General features: G+C 42.9%; 2 protein-coding genes and 1 pseudogene across 3 annotated transcripts in view; 1 reads left to right on the top strand and 2 right to left on the bottom strand.

Annotated features, from left to right (window-relative positions):
• Positions 1-1,273: 1,273 nt before the first annotated feature.
• Positions 1,274-3,875, bottom strand: LOC133117990 (protein FAM89A-like; annotated as a pseudogene).
• On the bottom strand, positions 3,408-17,157 carry hells (helicase, lymphoid specific). Of its 2 annotated transcripts, none has more exons than XM_061228009.1 (23): positions 16,950-17,157; positions 15,484-15,581; positions 15,235-15,389; positions 14,623-14,745; positions 14,458-14,511; positions 13,893-13,917; positions 12,949-13,010; positions 12,766-12,807; positions 12,036-12,257; positions 11,325-11,507; positions 10,919-11,062; positions 9,915-10,111; positions 8,850-8,943; positions 8,376-8,537; positions 7,919-8,076; positions 7,310-7,451; positions 6,780-6,863; positions 6,300-6,419; positions 5,800-5,916; positions 5,311-5,470; positions 4,819-4,918; positions 4,603-4,676; positions 3,408-4,121 (listed from the first exon to the last, which is right to left on the bottom strand). In XM_061228009.1, exons 3-23 carry the CDS (start codon positions 15,376-15,378, stop codon positions 4,033-4,035), a joined length of 2,496 nt encoding a protein of 831 aa, XP_061083993.1. In that variant the 5' UTR covers positions 15,379-15,389; positions 15,484-15,581; positions 16,950-17,157; the 3' UTR covers positions 3,408-4,032. The 2 variants fall into 2 exon arrangements, with proteins under 2 accessions (XP_061083993.1, XP_061083992.1); XM_061228008.1 differs by lacking the exon at positions 16,950-17,157 and adding an exon at positions 16,176-16,411.
• A 232-nt stretch (positions 17,158-17,389) lies between these two features.
• si:ch211-250c4.3 (uncharacterized protein LOC100535981 homolog) overlaps positions 17,390-20,059 on the top strand; it is a 45,775-nt gene continuing 43,105 nt past the window's right edge. Inside the window, exon 1 of the mRNA XM_061228152.1 lies at positions 17,390-17,474. The gene's annotated coding sequence lies outside the window, so the exon portion shown is untranslated. The remainder of the gene's footprint in view (positions 17,475-20,059) is intronic.

The following is a 20,059-nucleotide window of genomic DNA, read 5'->3' as shown; positions in this document are numbered from 1 at the left end:
TTGAGCAATAACACTTTCCTCACCACAACTCATCCATAGAAACAGCCTCTAGCGATAATAAAAAATAAAATAAAATAAAATGCTAATTTACTAATGCAAGTGCTGCAAGCGTTCAATCATCAAAATACATGCAGACCATTTTATGTTTTCAGTACACATTAGGCCAATTCTTTGGTTAGCATACCACACGTTCTACACCGTACTGACGTAGGGGATCAGTTTTCACTCGGTTCAACTCTTGACAGAGACACCTACCCAACGCGTGCCCTCGACATGCCCTTCATAGGCAGTCATGCAGCTGAGAAGGCAGCTGATGAACAAGAGTGCATAGAGTTCCCGCTGAGATTAGATTCAAACGGCTATAGAGGAAGACACAAGCCTAGGAGCACCATGTATTGTAAAAGGTGCGTAGCGAGGATCACATTCGTAGTAGCTTCTTTTGGAGTTTGCCCAAATGGCAAATCCATAAAGACAAGTACCGGAAGAAGCAGCAGAAGCCACCTTTGCAACAAAAGGAATAGTGGTTATGGGCACAAGCCATCCATGGGATACCAGCAACTTACCTACATAAAATGTCCTGGGCTGAGCCTTTCCAAAAAAACTAGAGATGGGAAAGCTGCATAGCAGAGTAAAGGGGAGCACACTTGACTTGGAAGACATGTCTGATCACATGCTTATTTACCCCGTATTTTCAGTTTCAACATGAGAGAATGTTTCCAGCATTTATCTTTTTAACATTTTCCAATTCCATTTCTGGGCGATGGCCCTGGTATTAAATATTAATGTCAAATTATATTGTTGCCGATTGAGGTCATCCACTGTAGTGACCTTGAAAACGCAACATAGGACAGAAATCAACTATCGCCAAACTTAATTTGCAAACAGCTACCATAAAATGGTGCAGTGCATTGGCCAAGAAGGCCCATTTCCTGTGAATTCAGGGCTATTGTCACTGTAAACATGAGTGCTGTAACCATAATGCTGGTTGACTCAGTTTCACATTTTTATTTTCTTTGTTTTTACTCATTACATTACATTATTGGCATTTGGCAGACGCTCTGGATAAGAAAGAAGCTCATTTGTGTGTATTATAGAATAAATATGAACTTTTATTTATATCTTTATATAGAACAATTACTGGGAAAATTGACTAAAAGCCAGCAAAACTGAATGCCTGACACGACTCTGTATAAAAGCGAATTGACTCGAGTAACAAGGTTGAGTCTAGCGTTGGCGCAAAATACCATAGCCTATTATTATGGAGCAGCCTACTTCAAATAGTGATGTGGAATGAGTCGTGGAGCCATTTGTCCTTGGTGTTCCCAATTTTCTGAGATTTGCTTGCATCTGATTGCTCGGTAGGGCTCAAGCTGCCATCCTGATAGTATTCCTCATCTTCGTCGAAGTAGCTGTAGGGGAAAATTCACAGAACGAAAGATCTCCCTCCTAAAAGCATGATAACCAATCACAAGTCAAAATCAGACTCCGCCTTAGTGAGCAGGCTGGTTCCTCCAAAACTCTCGACGATGTGTGCTAAAAGTTTATCAATATATCTGTATTAAAGTATGATATGTACCCTGTATAGTTTCAAACTGATTAACTGCTAAATTGTGCTAGGATTACACAGTGAGCCCAGCCAGCTGGCAGGGGGGGGGGGGGGGGGGGCGTCTTGAACTGTGTAGACCAAACTGTCAAGGACACGGGCAGAGCAAGATATGACTGTACAGCTGATTTCTCCGGGACTCTCAATGTTTTATGCCAGAAGTGTATCTATTTGACCTAGAACATTAATTATAGCTGAGCTTATGAAAACGCAAGAAACCACAGTGAAAACTGTTGAAATGAGAGCAAAGAATGCTATGTACATTTACTCCCTTAGAAGAGAATAATTAATCAAATGTTTAGTATGTCTGTAGATTAGAAAAGTATATTAGAAGTGAATATTAATGAAATGTTTAGTTTGTCTGTATATTTTCAATGATTACTGCTGCTTAGTTCGTCTTATAAAAGCGAAAGATACAGAGTGACGTGTATGGATGACGTGTTAGAGGGAGGGCATCCAGAACTTTATGAGGTCTGGTAGTTTGCCAAGAGCAGGTGCGGGGTGAAGTGAGGACACGTAGTTGGCAGAATGCCCTGAACTTTGTACAGAGTTGGCAGAGCATAAGGACCGTTGGCAATTTGCCACAATGACGTTGTGGGAGGAACGTTGGGAGGAGTTATGATAAGAAAAGTGTGGGTGATTTGCCAGAATGAGGTTTGAGGAGGAGTTGTAGGTGGAGTAACTGTGTATAAAATGGGTGTACAAATGCCAGTCGGGGTTCAGTTCTGGAGAGCTGATCCGGCTTTATGCACGTGTGCTAATAAAGTCTGATTTTCCTGAAGTTCTTGCTGCCTGGTGTCGTCTTTTCCCTCGCGAAGATGTTTTTCGACAAATTGAAGATTTGGACTCTGTCGTTTCCTAGACACGACATAGCCATTCTCCATCCCATAAGGTCCGTCTGCACTGGACGCCGCACTCAGGTCCTGGCAGCTACCTTTATACTCCTGTATCGACTCATGAAGTGACCAAAGCTGACACAGCAACGACATATCCTGCGGACACAACCCCACCATCTCTTTTCTAAGAAGCGCCAGAGCTGCATCCAGGTTAGCTGGTTTATTCGCCAACATATTGTCAGCATTGCTTCGGCCGCGGCTTAGATCGTCTTGGATCATGGCCTTTTCGGCGTACATCCTCTCCATCTCTCTCCAGGACCCGCCGCTCGAATTCAGCAATCCGCTTAGACTCTTCGGCAACGGGCGGTAGCCCTTCGATGCAGGCCAGTGTACTGCCTGCTGTACCGTTCGTAGATTTACCATTCCTTATATTAATCTACATAACAATAAAACGTTACAATAGAATGTATTTAACGACACGAGGGTGGAAAACGTAACGTCCGTTTTTTTAAAAATCACTGCATTTGTCAAAGAAGCACGGTGCGCTGTTCTATACCATGCAGCGTTACACTCCTTCTCTAAAGATTGCTCAACAACTAATCTCCTCTGGAACGTTCTATTTAATCATGCATGGTAACAGAAATATTTCGGCAAAGGTATAGTATGTATTTTATTTTTTTTGCCATATTTCTGACATAAAAATTTTAAAAATACAATTGCTTTAATTTTAATTTCACTGAGCACTTTGATTTTTTGACTTCTTTTTTTAGATTTATTGGTCTTCTGCTGCTGTAGGATATCCACTTAGAGGTTTGACGCATTGTGAAGAGATGCTCTTCTGCACACCACTGTTGTAATGCGTGGTTATTTGCATTACTGTCACCTTCTTGTCAGCTTTGACCAGTCTGAGCCTTCTCCTCTTGACTTCAGTAACAATACGTTTTAGTAGCCAGTACACAACAAATTAGTGAGCTTACAGTATTTATTAATGTTTTAAAAGTGACAACAGTAAGGCATAGAAACAAACACAAGTCAAGGTCTTTTCCGCATAGTTTCCTTATTTTAAAATAAAAAGGATAAGAGGTGTATCAAGGTATTAAGGTGTATCAAGGCCCATGGAGACACCAGTTCTTTTAACTTTTTCCCCGAAGACTGGTGAAAACATGTATAGGTACGAGTAAGAGAACTAAAACCAAGATTTGTTTATTTACAAAATCTACTGTCAGATGCATAAAGTGGCATTTCCCGTACAGCTACTCGAGAACCACTTCCAACAGGAAGCAGCGACTCCGATACAAACCTACAGTGTTGGCCCCGTGTAATGGATACTGCAGATCTTGTGTGATTACTAGGAAAAATAATAATCCTGAAACACTAATGTACGTAAAAAATAAAAAAAAATCACATACACGGGTGATGAAAAGCAGGTGGATCATTGCAAGGAGCAATACATTTCTTCCAAAGTTTTTTTCGAAAAACTCAACTCCAGTGCCGACCATGCAAGACTCTTCTGGCCTCCAAATCTACTCCCCAAGATACAGCAGGGCCATCCCCCTGGAAACACGTTTCTTTCACAGAGCTGCTTCGTCTGCTTCAGCTAAGGCTGATGTCAGAAGACTCTTTGCCCTCGAGCACCCGGAAGACCCCGTCCTTCTCCTGCCTGCGACTCTTTTTGGCTTGATCTGAAACGAGAAGCACGCTCAGTTAAAGCAGGCGTCACAACACTGCCTGACAATATTAGCATGAGGGCTACAGCTACACTAAGGGCCCGATTTACTAAAACCTTTTAGAGCACGCGAAACAAATAACGCAACCAATGCTCGGGCACTCAGTGTAAACAGGGGCAGTTGGCATTTAAGAACACTTCACGTTGGCATTTTTCTTCAATTGTACACTTCACACAAAATGAATATACTGCAATATACTGTAAACTAAAAATATGAAAACCATATTTCACAGCAATTTAGAAAAATATATATTTATCAATATTTGACAGCAGAAATTATGAATACACTCACCCCTATATTGTTAAGTGTTGCAATATCCATTGTAATCTTGAGAACACAAATCAATATATTGCAGTATATTCTATTTCTATATGGGTGGCAAAACCGGATAGTCTCCCTGGCGTTTGGCCTGAAAGACGCATCTGACTGTTCTCACCCAGCAGGACACTGCGGTCCAGCAGGAACTCCAGGTCCCGGTCGCTGATCACCTTTCCACTGCCACCTTTCACTCTGCAAAACAAACAAGCAAAAAAAAAAAAAGTTGTAAAAGGCGGTGAGGTGAAAACCACAAGCAGAGGTGTTTGTGATGTGCATGTGAAGGCAAATCATAGTTAAAGGGATGTGAAATCTGCTTGTTGAAGGGGCTCATTACTTTTCATAATCTCTAGATTTCAGGAGCTCCATCAGCTCAGTGAGGTCCATGCAGCTCCCAGACTGCTCCAGCAGCTGAGCCTTTCCTCCCTTGAATTTATCTGAGAGGAGAGAAGAGCAAATATTGTCAAGACTTGCACCATTTAGCCAAACCAACATCCACCATTTACCCATCTACACTATAATATTAAGCAAAACTCTGTATGGCAACATGTTACTGTATTAAACTCTTTCTACAATTTGAACACAACACTTAAGGTCATATCAGCTGCCTAGTCAGTTAAACAAGGCAAGTGTTAAAAAAAAGAAGGGGGGGAACAAAAAAAGTCACAGCATTAGAAATGCTTGAATGGGGGGGGGGCAATTATGCAATTAATATAATGCACATCTCTTAGCTGTTGTATTGCTCAAAAAGCATTTGCAAAAGGTGCAGGCCATCTCAGTGGAGAAATGCACACAAGAAAGGTTTGTATTCCACAAGACTGACGCGCACTTTTGTGAATGATCATCTTCTCCAGTTTCCTCTTGGCAGAGGCCTTGTCCAGGATTTTCTGGTCGATGGTGTTGGCGGTGATGAGGCGGTACACCATCACGGGCTTGGTCTGCCCGATTCGGTGACACCGGTCCTGGGCCTGGAGGTCCGCTTGAGGGTTCTACGGAAAAATTAGGTATGGTCAAACATCCTCCCGGCTTTATTTATCCGAAAAGTGGCACTAATCATAAGTCAAACATTGCATTTTTCACTGCGATCCTTTTCACAAAAAAAAATAAAAATAAAAATTCTAGCAGGTATTCTAGAGACTATAACCCATTACAACATTCTAAAAGCATACAATTAAAAGGATAAATATGAATATTTAAAAATATGTCTAAAATAAGGTCTTCATGTGCCTCACCACTATCGATAGGTCCAAGAACCAGAACAATTCCTGCACACAGCCAATCGACATCAAGACGGGTAAATCTGGAGGGAGTCACTCACCCAATCGCTGTCGAAGATTATGACCGTGTCAGCAGCGGTCAGGTTGATGCCCAGGCCCCCAGCTCGAGTGCTGAGGAGGAAGAGGAAGACGTCTTTGTCCGAGGAGAAGTCCTTCATCTGAGAACGAGATGACCGGATGAAGGTCAGGCCCACAACACTCAGAAAAACACCCACCCCCTTAGTGGCCGGATAATCACAGATCCTGAGAGGGAAACTACATGTCAATTCAGTATTATTTGTATTTTATTGATTCCTCCATCACAATAAATAATTAATGCATTTCCATTGTTGTGGTTGACTGAGCATCTTATAGCCACATCTTGCATCCAAAACACGTCATGGCTGATTACGCTCAGGTTTTGGCTGCCGCAGTGATGCCAAACGCTTCGTTTTGGCCAGACTTCTCCATATGGGAGATGAAGAAGCTCTAGAATTAATTATAGGGTGAGGTTCCCCTTTAACTTTAAAAAGGTTTCCAAAAGCAGAGACCCCAGACTCACATTCTTCTCTCTGTCCGCGTACGTCATGCTCCCGTCCAGCCGGCTGTACCTGTAGCTCCGCAGGTAGCAGTAGTCCATGAGGAGGTCCAAGACGGAGGTCATCTGGCTAAAAATCAGCACCTGTCAAAAAAGCATCACAAGGGGTCAGGCCAGGTCAAACGCTGTGAAATGCAACTGCCACTGTTGCAAATGCCAAGTTCTGGCTGCCTTTCCATATCCAGGCTTTTTTGGGTCTGATATCAACCATCGACTCCAAGGAGTCACTATATACAGGAGGGTTTCTAGTCGGCACCGGTCAGAGCAAACAGGCCAGCAACCAGAGTTTAAAGAAAGTTTCTTAAGCATAGCTCAACCTGACTCAACAGTGGTCAATTAATCATATACTGGTCTTTGCACTTTATTCAGCACCACAAACTCCACCTCACCCTGTGTTCACTGGAAAAACATCACTCCTGCAAGGCTATAGAGGTCAGTTCTTACCTTGTGACCTCTCTTCCGTAGCTCTGGGAGCATCCGGTCCAGCACCAGGAACTTCCCGGATGCCTCCACCAACTTCTCATCAATCTGAGACCCAGAGGGGAGACAGGGCCCATTCAGAGACAAGAGACAGCATATCAAGACTAAGACTTACTTTATTGTCCATTTTTATCTATTGTCCATTTCTTGTACCAGAAATGTGTACAACATAATAAAATGTACATTATATAGAAAAGTAAAGCCTCTTATACCATCAATAATGGCACCTTAGACTTAAATTGGGACAAAATACCCTACAGTTCGGGCGAAACTGAAACTACACCACAAATTTCAAGATTTACTGGAACCACATGACATTAAGTTTCATTTAACACTCTTGTCCAAAGCAACATACCAAAAAAATAAAATAGGAATTCATGCCAAGTTCATAGAACAAAACCAAACCGGTCAGGTGAGGTCAACCACAACACAGACGTTTCCAGAAGCATTTGTGAGAAAGGGCTGTGTCGAAGCCTACATGCCAACGGGCGTACCAGGAAGTCCTGTGTGGCGGGGTCCAGCGGGTACTCAATAAGGTAGGGGTGGTTACAGCACTTCCTCAGGAGCATCAGAATGTTCTGCAGCTTGAGGTTGATCTGGGTGTCCAGGTTGGTGCGCACATTGACAACAGGGGTACTGCCAGCAGGGAGGACAGGGGAGAAATTTGAGAATTCACTTCATGTTTATTTGACAAATGGCTATCATCAGGATACACTGAATTTGAGGTGTCAGCAAATGGCAGCACATTTTTGCCCGTTAATACGAGGCGGGTAATGTTGACCAGCGTTCAAACAAATTGCCGCTGATCTCTCAAACACTGCAGGAGCAGATACCAAAAAAATCCTGCTGGTCTCAGAGTGACATAATGGACAAAGCTGTACAGGTATCATTCATACACCATATTTCAAACTTGGTGCCAATCTGCATTTTATAGCCACCTAGCCTGACAACCAACTTTATTAAGCTTGTGAATACCAAGGTAAACACCAGCAGATGCACCATGTCCCACCTTCGAGACGATACTTTTGATAAACTAAAATAAATTGCTGGTACAGTCCTTTGCCTCTGTACGGCGAGATGGGAGCTGAGACGTGAGGACTGACCTTTCCTCCTGCCGGTTCTTGGACTCTTGCAGAACTTTCTCCAGGTACTTCTCCAGGTCCCGATAGGAGTCGCCGGTGGGCTCCGTGTAGTTCACCGCCCTGGAGGCCCGGCGCTTGGGCCTCCCGCTGGACGTGTACTCCACCGGACGACCATCATCCTGAGACCACAAGGCTTTCCTCACAACTGGGCATCATCGGACCACCCGCCCACCCATCAATCAATCAATCAATCAATCAATCAATCAACCAGTGACAGCAAGACGATTCACCCGTATCAGGTGAGGTTGGTACTCAATTTCTCTCCAGTCTACAGTGCTCGGAGTGCAGTGTATGTATGTTTTTGGGCTTTTCTTTCTTTGAACAGGATACTTTGTATTTTGGATTAAAATGAAGGACGCCCTTCATTTCCAGGCATATGACATAACAACCCCCCCCCTATAGGAGAGGCAGAACTTACCTTGTCCTGCCCCAGCATCTTGCTGATGGTCCTGTTGACCACGGCAGTGTAGAAGGACTCTTGTTTTGGGGTCAGTGGGGCGAAAACGACAATCTCCTTCTTCGGGGGCACTTCTAAAGTGACATCAGACTTCAGTCGCCTCAGCAGGAAGGGGGTCAGGATCTGGTAGAACAGGATCTGGTTAACTTCACACATCCATGATGCATATAATATTACATTACATGTTATTTGGCGGATGCTTTTATCCAAAGTGACTACACTAAGCAGGAGACAACCCCCCGGAGCAATGCAGGGTTAAGGGCATTGCTCAAGATTCAGCTGTGCGGATCTTATCGTGGCTATGCCGGCGATCGAACAACTGACTGGGTCCCAGTCATACATCGTACCCACTAGGCTACAGGCTGCCCTGAATAACTTTATAACTGAATGCTGGGACAGACGTAGGCTTAAGGGACTTTTCCCCAGTCTGCTTACCTGGTGAAGCATGTGCAAGACGTTCTGCTCTCGTTCTTTTGCGACGATATTTTCAGCAGAGCTGATGGTGCTGATATCGAACCAGGACTCAAAGCTGTGGAGGATTAGAGTTTGCAAAAGGTTTTGCATGAGGGTGAATCAAGACACCTGCTCGGTACGGTATTGTTTAATAAAAACGGATAGTGGGATGTTTATTCAATTCTGACAGCCTTCAGCACACAAGGGTTTAAGAAAAATAAGTGCATCCCAGGGTTGTGTTCAATTCTACTTCAATTCAAATAATGACTTGAATGAATTAAAGTAGTTGAATAATTTCCAAAGAACATGATGAATATTTTTATTTTCATGTACAGACTAAATTAAGATTTAACTGACCCCAACCCTACGTGACATACTAATTTGTATCAAGTCAAACACAAAAAAACCACTGTTAAAGCACCATCTTAAGTTATGGGACTACAAACAAAATTAGTTATCACTTTTGCGGGTCCAATCATCATACTACTGTACAATCATAACACTACTGTACTGGGGAAAAAGCAGTTTGTTACACTTCCTGTTTTCAACTACTGTGACCACCAGAAAGTGCAGCTGGGGTGCTAATTTGCACACACACATCCTGTTCCTTTGTAGTGCATTTGTAGCGCATTTGCATACTAAACAGTAGTAAAGCGTTAAGCTGAGACGAGCTAAGACGAGCTGGCAGCCAATCGCCGTCGGTGTGTGAGTGTGTGTATGAATGGATGAATGAGAAGCATCAATTGTACAGCGCTTTGGATAAAGGTGCTATATAAAATGCCAACCATTTACGGGGCGACATGGCTCAGGCAGAAAGAGCAGTCGTCTGACAGTCGGAGCGTTGCCAGTTCGATCCCCCGCCCGGGCTGTGTCGAAGTGTCCCTGAGCCAGACACCTAACCCCCAAATGCTCCTGACGAGCTGGTCGGCACCTTGCATGGCAGCCAATCGCCGTCGGTGTGTGAGTGTGTGTATGAATGGGTGAATGAGAAGCATCAATTGTACAGCGCTTTGGATAAAGGCGCTATATAAAATGCCAACCATTTACCTCTTGAGGTCGTCGAAGACGTCGGGCAGCAGGAAGTTGAGCAGGGACCAGAGCTCGGCCAAGTTGTTCTGCAGGGGGGTGCCAGTCAGCAGGAGCTTGTTGTCAGCGGGCAGGGACTTCAGCTCTCGAACCAGGCGGCAGTTCATGTTCTTTATCCTGTGGCCCTCGTCCACGATCAGGTACTTCCAGTGGAAACGCTGGCAAGGACAATCAAATTATTACAGTACATTATTGGCATTTGGCAGACGCTCTTATCCAGAGCGATGTACAATTGATTAGACTAAGCAGGAGACAATCCTCCCCTGGAGCAATGCAGGGTTAAGGGCCTTGCTCAAAGGGCCCAACGGCTGTGCGGATCTTATTGTGGCTTCACCGGGATTAGAACCACCGACCTTGCGGGTCCCAGTCCTTTACCTTAACCACTACGCTACATGCCGCCCCTGCGCAGTTTCCTGCACTGCCTCACAATCTCCCTCAGATCACCAATTTTATAAAAAGGAAGATACAGCTTAATATGCCTTTGTAAGGGGCAGCCTGTAGCCTAGTGGAAAAGGCACATGACTGGGACCCGGCAGGTCGGTGGTTCAAGCTGTCGCGTGGCCACAATAAGATCCGCACAGCCGTTGGGCCCTTGAGCAAGGCCCTTAACCCTGCATTGCTCCAGGGGAGATTAAGCAGGGGAACAATCTAAACAACTGAAAGGTCTCTTTGCATAAGTGTCAGATAAATAACAATAACAATAATAATGATTATGCCATGCCAACACAAAGTGTTGTCACCACTGAAGCTTCACCTAGAGTGCGATTAGTTCCCATTGTATTCAGTGGCTGTAAAGTACTTTTCATTCGGTGTGGCTGACTCAAGGGCTGCTATTCAGAACACATAACCGACCTATAAAGCCTATAAAGTACAGATCTAATTTCACATAACTCCACCTTTCTCTCTTATTTCATGCAGTCAGGGCTTGGCAGTTTGCCTGTGGACAAGAGAGGAGCTCAGCTTACCTGCAGATATTTGCGGTCTATCATGGCCATCTCGTAGGATGTGACGACCACCGGGCTCATGTGCAGAGGCCCCTGCCGTTTGCGGATCTCCGGAATGAGAGCCACCCTCTCCGCCTGGCTCCCATGGTACAGCACCACAGAAACCTGAGAATGGAAAAAGTCAAATGCCGCAAGCCACAAAACCTGTACAAACGCGCCACAGAAGTCTAGGTTTGTGAAATCCGTGAATAAGACTGTAAATGTTTATGAATTTTTTGATGAGATCAGACAGAACAAAAATGTAATTATTTCTAAATACTTTATTTATTTTAAATACTTTTAGTTAATAAATCGCCTCCTTCAGCCCACGTTGTGAAGCACACACACCCCCCCCGATGCTGCATCCGCTTCCGGTGCCAGAACTCACCTGCGGAGTGAAGCGCTTGAACTCGCTGATCCAGTTGGGCAGCGTGGACAGGGGCCCCACCACCAGGAAGGGCCCCTCCACCTTCCGCTCCAGCATCATGGCCACGTGGGCGATGCACTGGATGGTCTTCCCCAGGCCCATCTCGTCTGCGAGGATGCCATTGATCCCGTTCTCCCACAGCATCTGCGCGCGCGCACGCGACGGACAGCGGGATGAGCGCGGTTCAACAGCAAATCACGCCATCGGCTTACGAACATAGCCGCCACTTGCATATTACATTACATGGCATTTAGCAGACGCTCTTATCCAGAGCGACGTACAGCAAACGTACAACAAAGTGCAAATCAAACAAAGTGCATATGTTCATTACCTAAATCCATAAGAGGATTTTTGCTTTTCAGCATAATTACTGGAACTACCAACCCACACCCAAATAATACATACATATTTTTTTCTAGTTTTAGTCACGTTTATTTTCAATTTGACAAAGGAAGGTCAGTCTCTCCTTCTGACACCAATACAGAGACTGGTCCAGGAAACAGCCATAGCTGTTGAGGAAATGCCTGCTCGACTCGCTCCGTTAATTAGTTCTGTTAATTAGCCCTGTTTGGGGCCCAGGAAACAGCCGTAACCATAGCCGTTGAGGAAATGCCTGCTCGACTCCCTCCGTTAATTAGTTCTGTTAATTAGCCCTGTTTGGGGCCCACTCACCCGCAGCCACTCAATGCCCTCCACCTGGTACCATCTCATGAGCCCGCCGGTGAAGAGCCCGGGCTGCTGGGCGGGAATCGGCTGCCCCTCAAAGGTCCTCTCCGGGTCCAGCATGTGCCTGGCATTGTCCCGCATCGCCTCGGACAGGCGGCCTCTGATGGTGGAGTTGGAGTCGCTGATCCTCTCCAAGTCTTCAACGGTACTCTGGCTAGTACTGCCGTCCTGTAAACGTATCGCATTGCACCTTACAGGGGGAGACCACGCCCCGATTCAGTGTTGTGGCATTTCTTTTGACTTGCCGATACGTCAAGTCCTACAGTGCAATACTGTCGTAATACTATTGCAGTGCGAAAGTGGATTTCCAGGTGTACAGACAAGTCTTTCCAGCAGCAGAGACAGACATCTTGAAGTCTGGTTTGTTGTAGCCGCCATTTTGAATTTTTAACCATATTGTTGGTGCTTGGATTAACTTGCAATCAAAAATGTTGTTCAAGATTATGTTATCCTTTAGGAAACGAGGGCAAAGCTTCAACCTTCTGGCCCTCGAATCCAAATCGAGCGCTGGTTTTGTTTTCTCCTGGGTAATTAGTGCAACACACCCGACTCCCAGGGAAAGGGAGGGTGCAGTTCTCCCCTTGAGGACCACAAGTTGCTGATCCCTGATCTAGATCAGTGTAATGCAAAACCAGCTCCAAATATAAAGAGGCATGTGGGGGGGAAAGGCATTTACCTGATTCTCAGTTTTTTGTTTTTTGGCCTTTGACATAATTTCCTAGGAAAAAAGAAAGAAATGCATTAATTATATAATTACATATCACAAAAGATTAAAATGATTTATTTCTTTAATACTTTAACCCATTATCTTTTGCGACAAACTTCACTCGGATAACGCCTTCAGATTAAATAAAACTACCTCTTTGGAAATGACATCGGCGATTTTGTAGTCTTCCTCCCGTTCTCGTTTCTTCCTGTCCACTGTAAGGGGCACACACAAGTCAAAAAAGAGGGGATTTTAAGTTAAAGCAACTTCCTATACATACCACTATGAGAAGTCAGTGGATTACAATCGGTGGGGTCAACCTATGGAATGGTTTGGATTTGGAACTCCAAAAGAGCACTAATATTGTACAATTTAAGAGGTTGTATAAAAACATCATTCTCAATGGTTATAGTGTGGAGGAAAGAGGATTGTTTTTAATTTAGTATTATATCTTTTTTTGTGAACAATACAGTGATCAGAGAGTCTTCACGCTTGTAACATACACCAACGTGGATGCGGGTTATATGTATGTGTATGTAAATATGTATGTACAGTATATGCATGTATATGTGATGTATGTATGCATGCATGAATGCATGTTGGCATGTGTGTATGTGTATGAATGTATGTATGTATGTATATATAAATATATGAGAATATTCAAATAGGTGTGTATAGGTAGGTATAAATAAATAAATTATATATAGCTATCATAATATATAGTAAGCATACAGCGCATTTGGAATTGATTATTGAAATTATGATTAATGAAATAAGGGGGTAGGAGTTAATAAGTCTTTACTTCTTCCTACTCCTTTTTGGACACAGGGGATGAGAAATGATCGCACTTTTATTTATTTTGTTTTTTTTATTTTTTATTTTTCATTAAATATTGTTTGTGGCCTTCATTATGTTTTATTTTGTTTTAATATACAAGTAAGTTCAAAATAAAGATTATCAAATCAAATCAAAATCAAATCATTATTAACGCAGGGCATTATTAACTCAAGGCAAAGCGACTGAGATGGCAAATCTTCGTCAATGCAGCTGAATTTCCCACACATTAAAAAAATATATTATGATGGTAAATGTCTTACCCCTTTCGTTCTTTTTCTTGCCACCCTGCATCAAAAAAGAAAATAAGCATATAATAATCAGAAAATGAATTGTTATGTGCAACTGTGTGATTAGACATTTGTCAGATTGGCTAACATCAATAACGTCACGAAAAGATAGTCTGCAAAAAGAAAAGAGTCTGCAGAAAGACATTGTTGTAAACACTACAAATGTGTACACATTCTCCCTACTGGACATAGCTTCAACTTCACTCATTTCTGGAAGCCATTAATAAGAAATGTAAATTCTCATCAATGGCATTAATGGTCGGGGCGACATTGGCTCAGGCAGTAAGAGCAGTCGTCTGGCAGTCGGTGGGTTGCCGGTTCGATCCCCCGCCCGGGCTGTGAGCAAGACACCTCACCCCCAAAAATGCTCCTGACAAGCTGGTTGGTACCTTGCATGACAGCCAATCGCCGGTGGTGTGCGAGTGCGTGTATGAATGGGTGGAATGAGAAGCATCAATTATACAGCGCTTTGGATAAAGGCGCTATATAAATGCCAACCATTTACCATTTGAATTATACAATGCGTCAGCGTCCTTACCTTCTCTGGAGCAGCTGCGGCCTTCTTCTCCAGTCTCTCTCGTTTTATCTTTTCCTAGCGTTAGCATCGAAAGAGCGCATTAGACAGAACATGACCGTTTTTGACATTTGAATCACGTTGGAATTGGGGAAAGTGGTAGCAGCGCACGCACGGCCGGGGGCCTACCTCCTGCTGCTGTTGCTCCATCTTGGTCAGCAGGAATTTGGAGTAGATGTTGCTCTTCTCCAACAAATGCTGAAGTCGCTTGAAGCGCATTTCCTGACTTTCTTTCCCCATCTTCTCCTGGGCCTTTGGAAAAAAGATATACATTACAATAAATTTCAACATTCCACACAATGTATGCTACATGCCATCTTGAATGATAGACCAAATGATTTTGGTATTACGCAACAAAACTTATGGACAAAGATATTTTGTCAGACTATCTACAAAGCATAAAACCAGATTAGAGTGCCTACCAATGGTAGTAAGCATCATGTTGACAGTTATTTGGAATCTAGACAGCTATTTTTTTTCTACAGTCCATTGTGTAAATCAATAGGAACACAGAGGCTTGCACCTTGCAAGTTAACTAGCCAGTCCTGCAGATTTCTCAGGCTGCAATGACATTTTGAAGGTTGATGATTGCCAGCTAGACCGCACACTAAAACTGCTAAATCTCTCAAATATTCCCAAGCAAGAGCAACCTGTAGCTAGCAATAAACTTGCAAGCTAGGAGCCTTTGGCGTCACATGACTGAAACTGGAGCTGTGTTCATCATACAAAGGCGCGGCTTACCTTTTTCATCAACTCCCTCTCCTTTCTCTCGCCTTCTTCCATAAGCTGCCTTTCTTCCTCCTCCATTGCCTTGGTAATAACAACTTCCAATGTTTCTTCTTTCGTTGAGACAGCAAGTTCTTCGACTTCATCTTTCACGTTCATATTAGCAGTATCTGGAAGAGTTAACAAATACACGTTTTGCTCTCATCCCCCGGCAACGTCGGAAGATAACGGCTGAAGAAGGGTGAATTCAAAACCAGCGCTCACCGTTCCGAAAGATGGTATTCTCCACCGCAGTACCTTGGGGTTCTTCAGACTCGTTCGGTTTTGGGCACTGAGGAGATGTGCTCCTAGGTTCTTTGACGCTGTAAACAATGGAAAAACCAACAAGATTGTTCACAGAAACTTCTACATGGTTTAAATGTACGATAACGGAGCATTTTAAACGACTGGCTGTCTGTCTAACTAGCTCGCGCGCCTTCTTGTAAGCTTTTGTAACCCCTTCTGTAACAGATTGGCTACTATATGCTATGTAGGTAGCAAGATAGTGAACTGCTACTAGAGAATTGGACACAACCAGAATACTGGCTGTTTTACAAACGTTAGCCCATGTCGTTAACCGGACATGGTCTAGACATTTCTAACATTATCTGAATAACCACTACTATTTTACATTCGTTTTAATTATGAAGTTATGACTCAGCCATAAAACTTCAGTATTTTACGAATAGCTAGTAACTACAAATTGCAAACACTTTGCATGCAAAACCTCAGTCTAGCTAACTTGCTTGCAAGCGGACAAGCAAATGTAAATTAGCCAAGTTAACGGTACTGGATGCACATGATCCATCTATTGTAGTTCACAATCAATACTAGTCGTTAAGCCAAGATAACTGCCGTTAACTAGCTATTGACAAAGGACCCAAAAGGACACCATATTAAATGTTGCACGAACATACCTGTCCATTTTGAGAACAAACTTCCAAAAAAAACTGGTTGAAGTTAGATCGATATAATTTGACACCCACGTTGTATAACTGATTCGTTCACTGATTGGGAAAAAGTCACTCTTGAAATACCCAGATTTTTAGCAAGTGATGAGCTGTAAGTACATATGCAAATTCGTAAATATCGGAACAATTGTATTGAAATTGTAGCTATCTAGAACCACCAAAACACTGCACAGCCACACATCGCGTGCATAACAATGACTGTAGCTAGGGAAGAAGGGGGTTGGGTTTTCTCGGGATTTCGCGCCAGAGAAACCAACACATACACAATATAGGGGTGGACATTTTTTTGTATTATTTAACTTTAAATTTCTGTGAACAGTGATCTTACCCCGACTGCACATAATTGAGTATAACTTTAAACACATATAACGTATTATATATTATTCAAAATAAATTAGGAAATAGGACGTATAAATATGTGTTCGGCCGCAAAGTTCAGATGACATACCCTTTCTGTATCAAATATCCAAACTCCGGCTCATTAATATTTCCCGCGAATACAGTTCGCTTTGAGGTTGGTTACCTGTACTTCGACTTTGGGAGGTGTGAGTTACGGTTTTCGAAATTGTATTTCGAAATTTCGAAACTGTAAGGTTACAATACTTAATAGCATTTTTAAAACAGCCACTTCATTTTATGAATAAATATTGTTCAGTGAAACATGTCTATGCCAGTAATAGAGGTATAATGAGCTCTGTATACTATTAACAGGGTACTTACCAACTTTGTTAATGCACATAGCCCGAATTCATTTCCAATGTATAGTATGAGATTCGTCTCGTCTGGCTGTGCTCGCGCCTGCGTGCTGTAAAAACACACGCCAATTTTCATGGAAGGGGTTTGGTGTTGCGCACGCGGCTTCAGGATTTCCACGTGATATTTTTGCCATATGCTACCATAAATGTTCTTAAATTCACATTCTGTACAAATCGTGTTTATTCACTAGATGGTGGCAGAGAGCTATGGTGGTGGTGGTGGTGGTGGTGGTGGTGGTGGCGATATCAGACATAATCTGATCGACAAGCGCCGCTACTCAATTCCACGTCCCGCGGGTCGCAGTCTGCAGATATTTCTTCCTGCCCCACCTTCTACTGCTCCACCTGATTTCACTAATTATTTAACCTGCTTGGTTCAGATAATAAGCTCATTAGTAAAATCAGGAGGTGTAGCGCATGGCTGAAGCAAATGCCTGCAGACGGTGCGGCTCATAGGACGTGCGGTTGAGTAGCGCTGCTTTAGAATGAGGTAAGAAAAGGCCTAGTTGAGGCTATGGATGAATAGGACTAACATTTTTTGACTAAAACATTTGCAACTTTTATCAGTACCACATCAATACGAGTATTGTTTATTTTGCTCCAAATAAATTAATCAATTATGGCCGTATAGCACATATTGTGTACGTGTTCACATAAAATAAAACAATAAAGTTGGTGCCCCAGATAACAATATTGTAAAAAAAAATATATATAAAAATTGCAACACAATCCTTGCTGTCTTATGCAGGCCAGGAGCCCAAAAAAGCTGAGAATCAAAGTTTCTTGATCAACTGGAATATGTGAGGCAATCCCTGAAAAGTAGGTCAAACTGAAGACCCCTGGCGGGTAATTCCTGTGCTTGTTAAAAACACAAGCATGAAAGCCCCGCGCCACTCACCTCAGTCTTGTGTCAATATTGACACCTGACAGAACTATTATTATAATTTCTGTCAGGTACTGAGAGATTTACTGATACCAGTTTTTACAACCAGCACATCACACTTAACAGACTTAGATTAGGATGTCAAGTTTGATATTGTTATTAATCATTCAGATGGTAACATAACACCTGACTTATAGAAGGAAATAACTGTGTGCGGTGTCGAGACAAAATGGTGGACAAAACTGAAACAGTGCCTACAAATAGCTTGTGTGGCCTCTGACTGAGGACCAGATTTCCCACTCAAAAACTACAATGATCTAATATAATGAGCATTGTTTAAAAAGGGCATTTTAGACTGGTATTATCCAGTTTTGGTCCTGTGGTAAGATCGTAACAAGCTGTCGCCACTAGTGGTTGTATATGCTAAGGCAGGTTCCTGCGGCTTCATGCAGCTATCTGATCTGCCAGAAGAGTGAAGAGTCAACGGTGAGGGTTGAGAGATGTACGGCATGTGCTGTATATTCCTGCTGACTGGCAGAGAGAGTGTGGCCTCATTCTCCCTTGTTAAAATTGACCATTATAAGTGATGAGGTTTACTGTGGTTTTGTCATAAAAGCTACTATAAATTACAATTAAAGCTATAAAATGAAAGACAAAAGACTATAAAATTGAGGCTAAATATGAAATTACAGAAACTTAAAACTAAATAAAAGAATATCCTTTAAAGGCTGGTTTAAAAATGTTTAAAAAAGTGTACCCTTAAAAATGTCCAAGGTCCCTGAACAAGCTAACTAATCATTCAGGGGCAGCCAATAGACAATGAGTGTGGAATCATGGTTCATACTGGATGTGAGTCAAAATCACCTCCTTTTCCAGAATTCACCTTCTTTTGTCAAATTCAGTTGTTTCTCATTTCTACACTGAGCAGATTGTTCCAGAGCAGTTTAGGGAAATGAAATGCAACTTGGTTAACATTCTCATCCCAGCACTGTTTATGTGTCAACAGAGATTGGATTTGAATCCAAATGGCAATCATTACATGAGGACCCTTTGGAGACAGAAGGGCAAAACACATTTTTTTAATACCACCACGGTTGTGAAATCAGAAACTATAACCCAGCCATGTAGAAACTTCCTTGAAGTGATGTTTGTTTTGCTTGTTCAACCTCAACAATACTTCCCTTTGGGGTTAATTTGTAAAAGCTAATTGGCTATTTCTGAAAGAAGCTAACCTTCATTTCAGACCATTAGACACGGATGATAAGGGTAACTGCAAGGTAAACTCCTGAGAGCAGCCCTGCCTGCCCTTTGGGATATTTGAGAGCAGCCTCCATGTTGTGAGGAGCACTGCTCAGAGTTCATCCAGCATTGTAAAAAACAACCCTCCCCTGGAACGGGATTAGAGGGCTCGAAGAGGATTTCTTTAAAAAAAAAAAAAAAACTATTCAAATCTTCTCTTCCTGGGGCAAGAGGCTGAGGCCCAGGGTTGCTCTGAAATTCTTCACGCTTGATAACGGCGGATCGATTTACAAGACGGCTTTTGGACAGGGGACAGAGCTCCTTCTGGGCCGCTCCTCCGGTATGCGCCTTGTGTCACGTTTCATTTCAGCAGCTCCCCGACCTTCCACCTCAATATGGTGTGAGTGTGTAAGTGTCCGAGTGCGTGTGTGTGTGTGTGTATGAGTGTGTGTGTGAGTGTGTGCAAGAGAGAAAGAGAGAGTGTGTGTGTGTGTGTGTCTGTGTGAGTGTGTGTGTGCGAGAGAGAAAGAGAGTGTGTGTGTCTGTGTGAGTGTGTGTGTCTGTGTGAGTATGTGAGTGTGTGTGACAAAACAGGCAGAGGGAGCCATTTTAGCGGAGGTCATAGCAGAGCCATCAGCTCTTTCCTATCACTCTGACAGTTACTTTCCTAGAGGAAAAGGTTACAGGCTAAATCTATGAGACTTTTAATGGACTGAGTTTCTCCTGACCAGCCACATTATCAGTGGTGATAGGGAAGTGTAGACAGCTGAAATTCATCAAGTAGGACAAATGCTGTTTCTGACATTGTGCACAATGCATATTAATTGCATTAGTTAGCAAACAATTTTCATTTTTAAGTGTGTACTTCAACATAGAATACACATTTAAGTGTGTATGTATGAAAAATATTGGGTACCTAAGAGGCCCCAATTACCAAATAATCAACTAAAATC

The sequence above is a fragment of the Conger conger genome, chromosome 18 (assembly GCF_963514075.1).
Source record: "Conger conger chromosome 18, fConCon1.1, whole genome shotgun sequence".
Lineage (NCBI taxonomy): Eukaryota > Metazoa > Chordata > Actinopteri > Anguilliformes > Congridae > Conger > Conger conger.
This window is presented reverse-complemented; position numbering and strand designations above follow the sequence as displayed.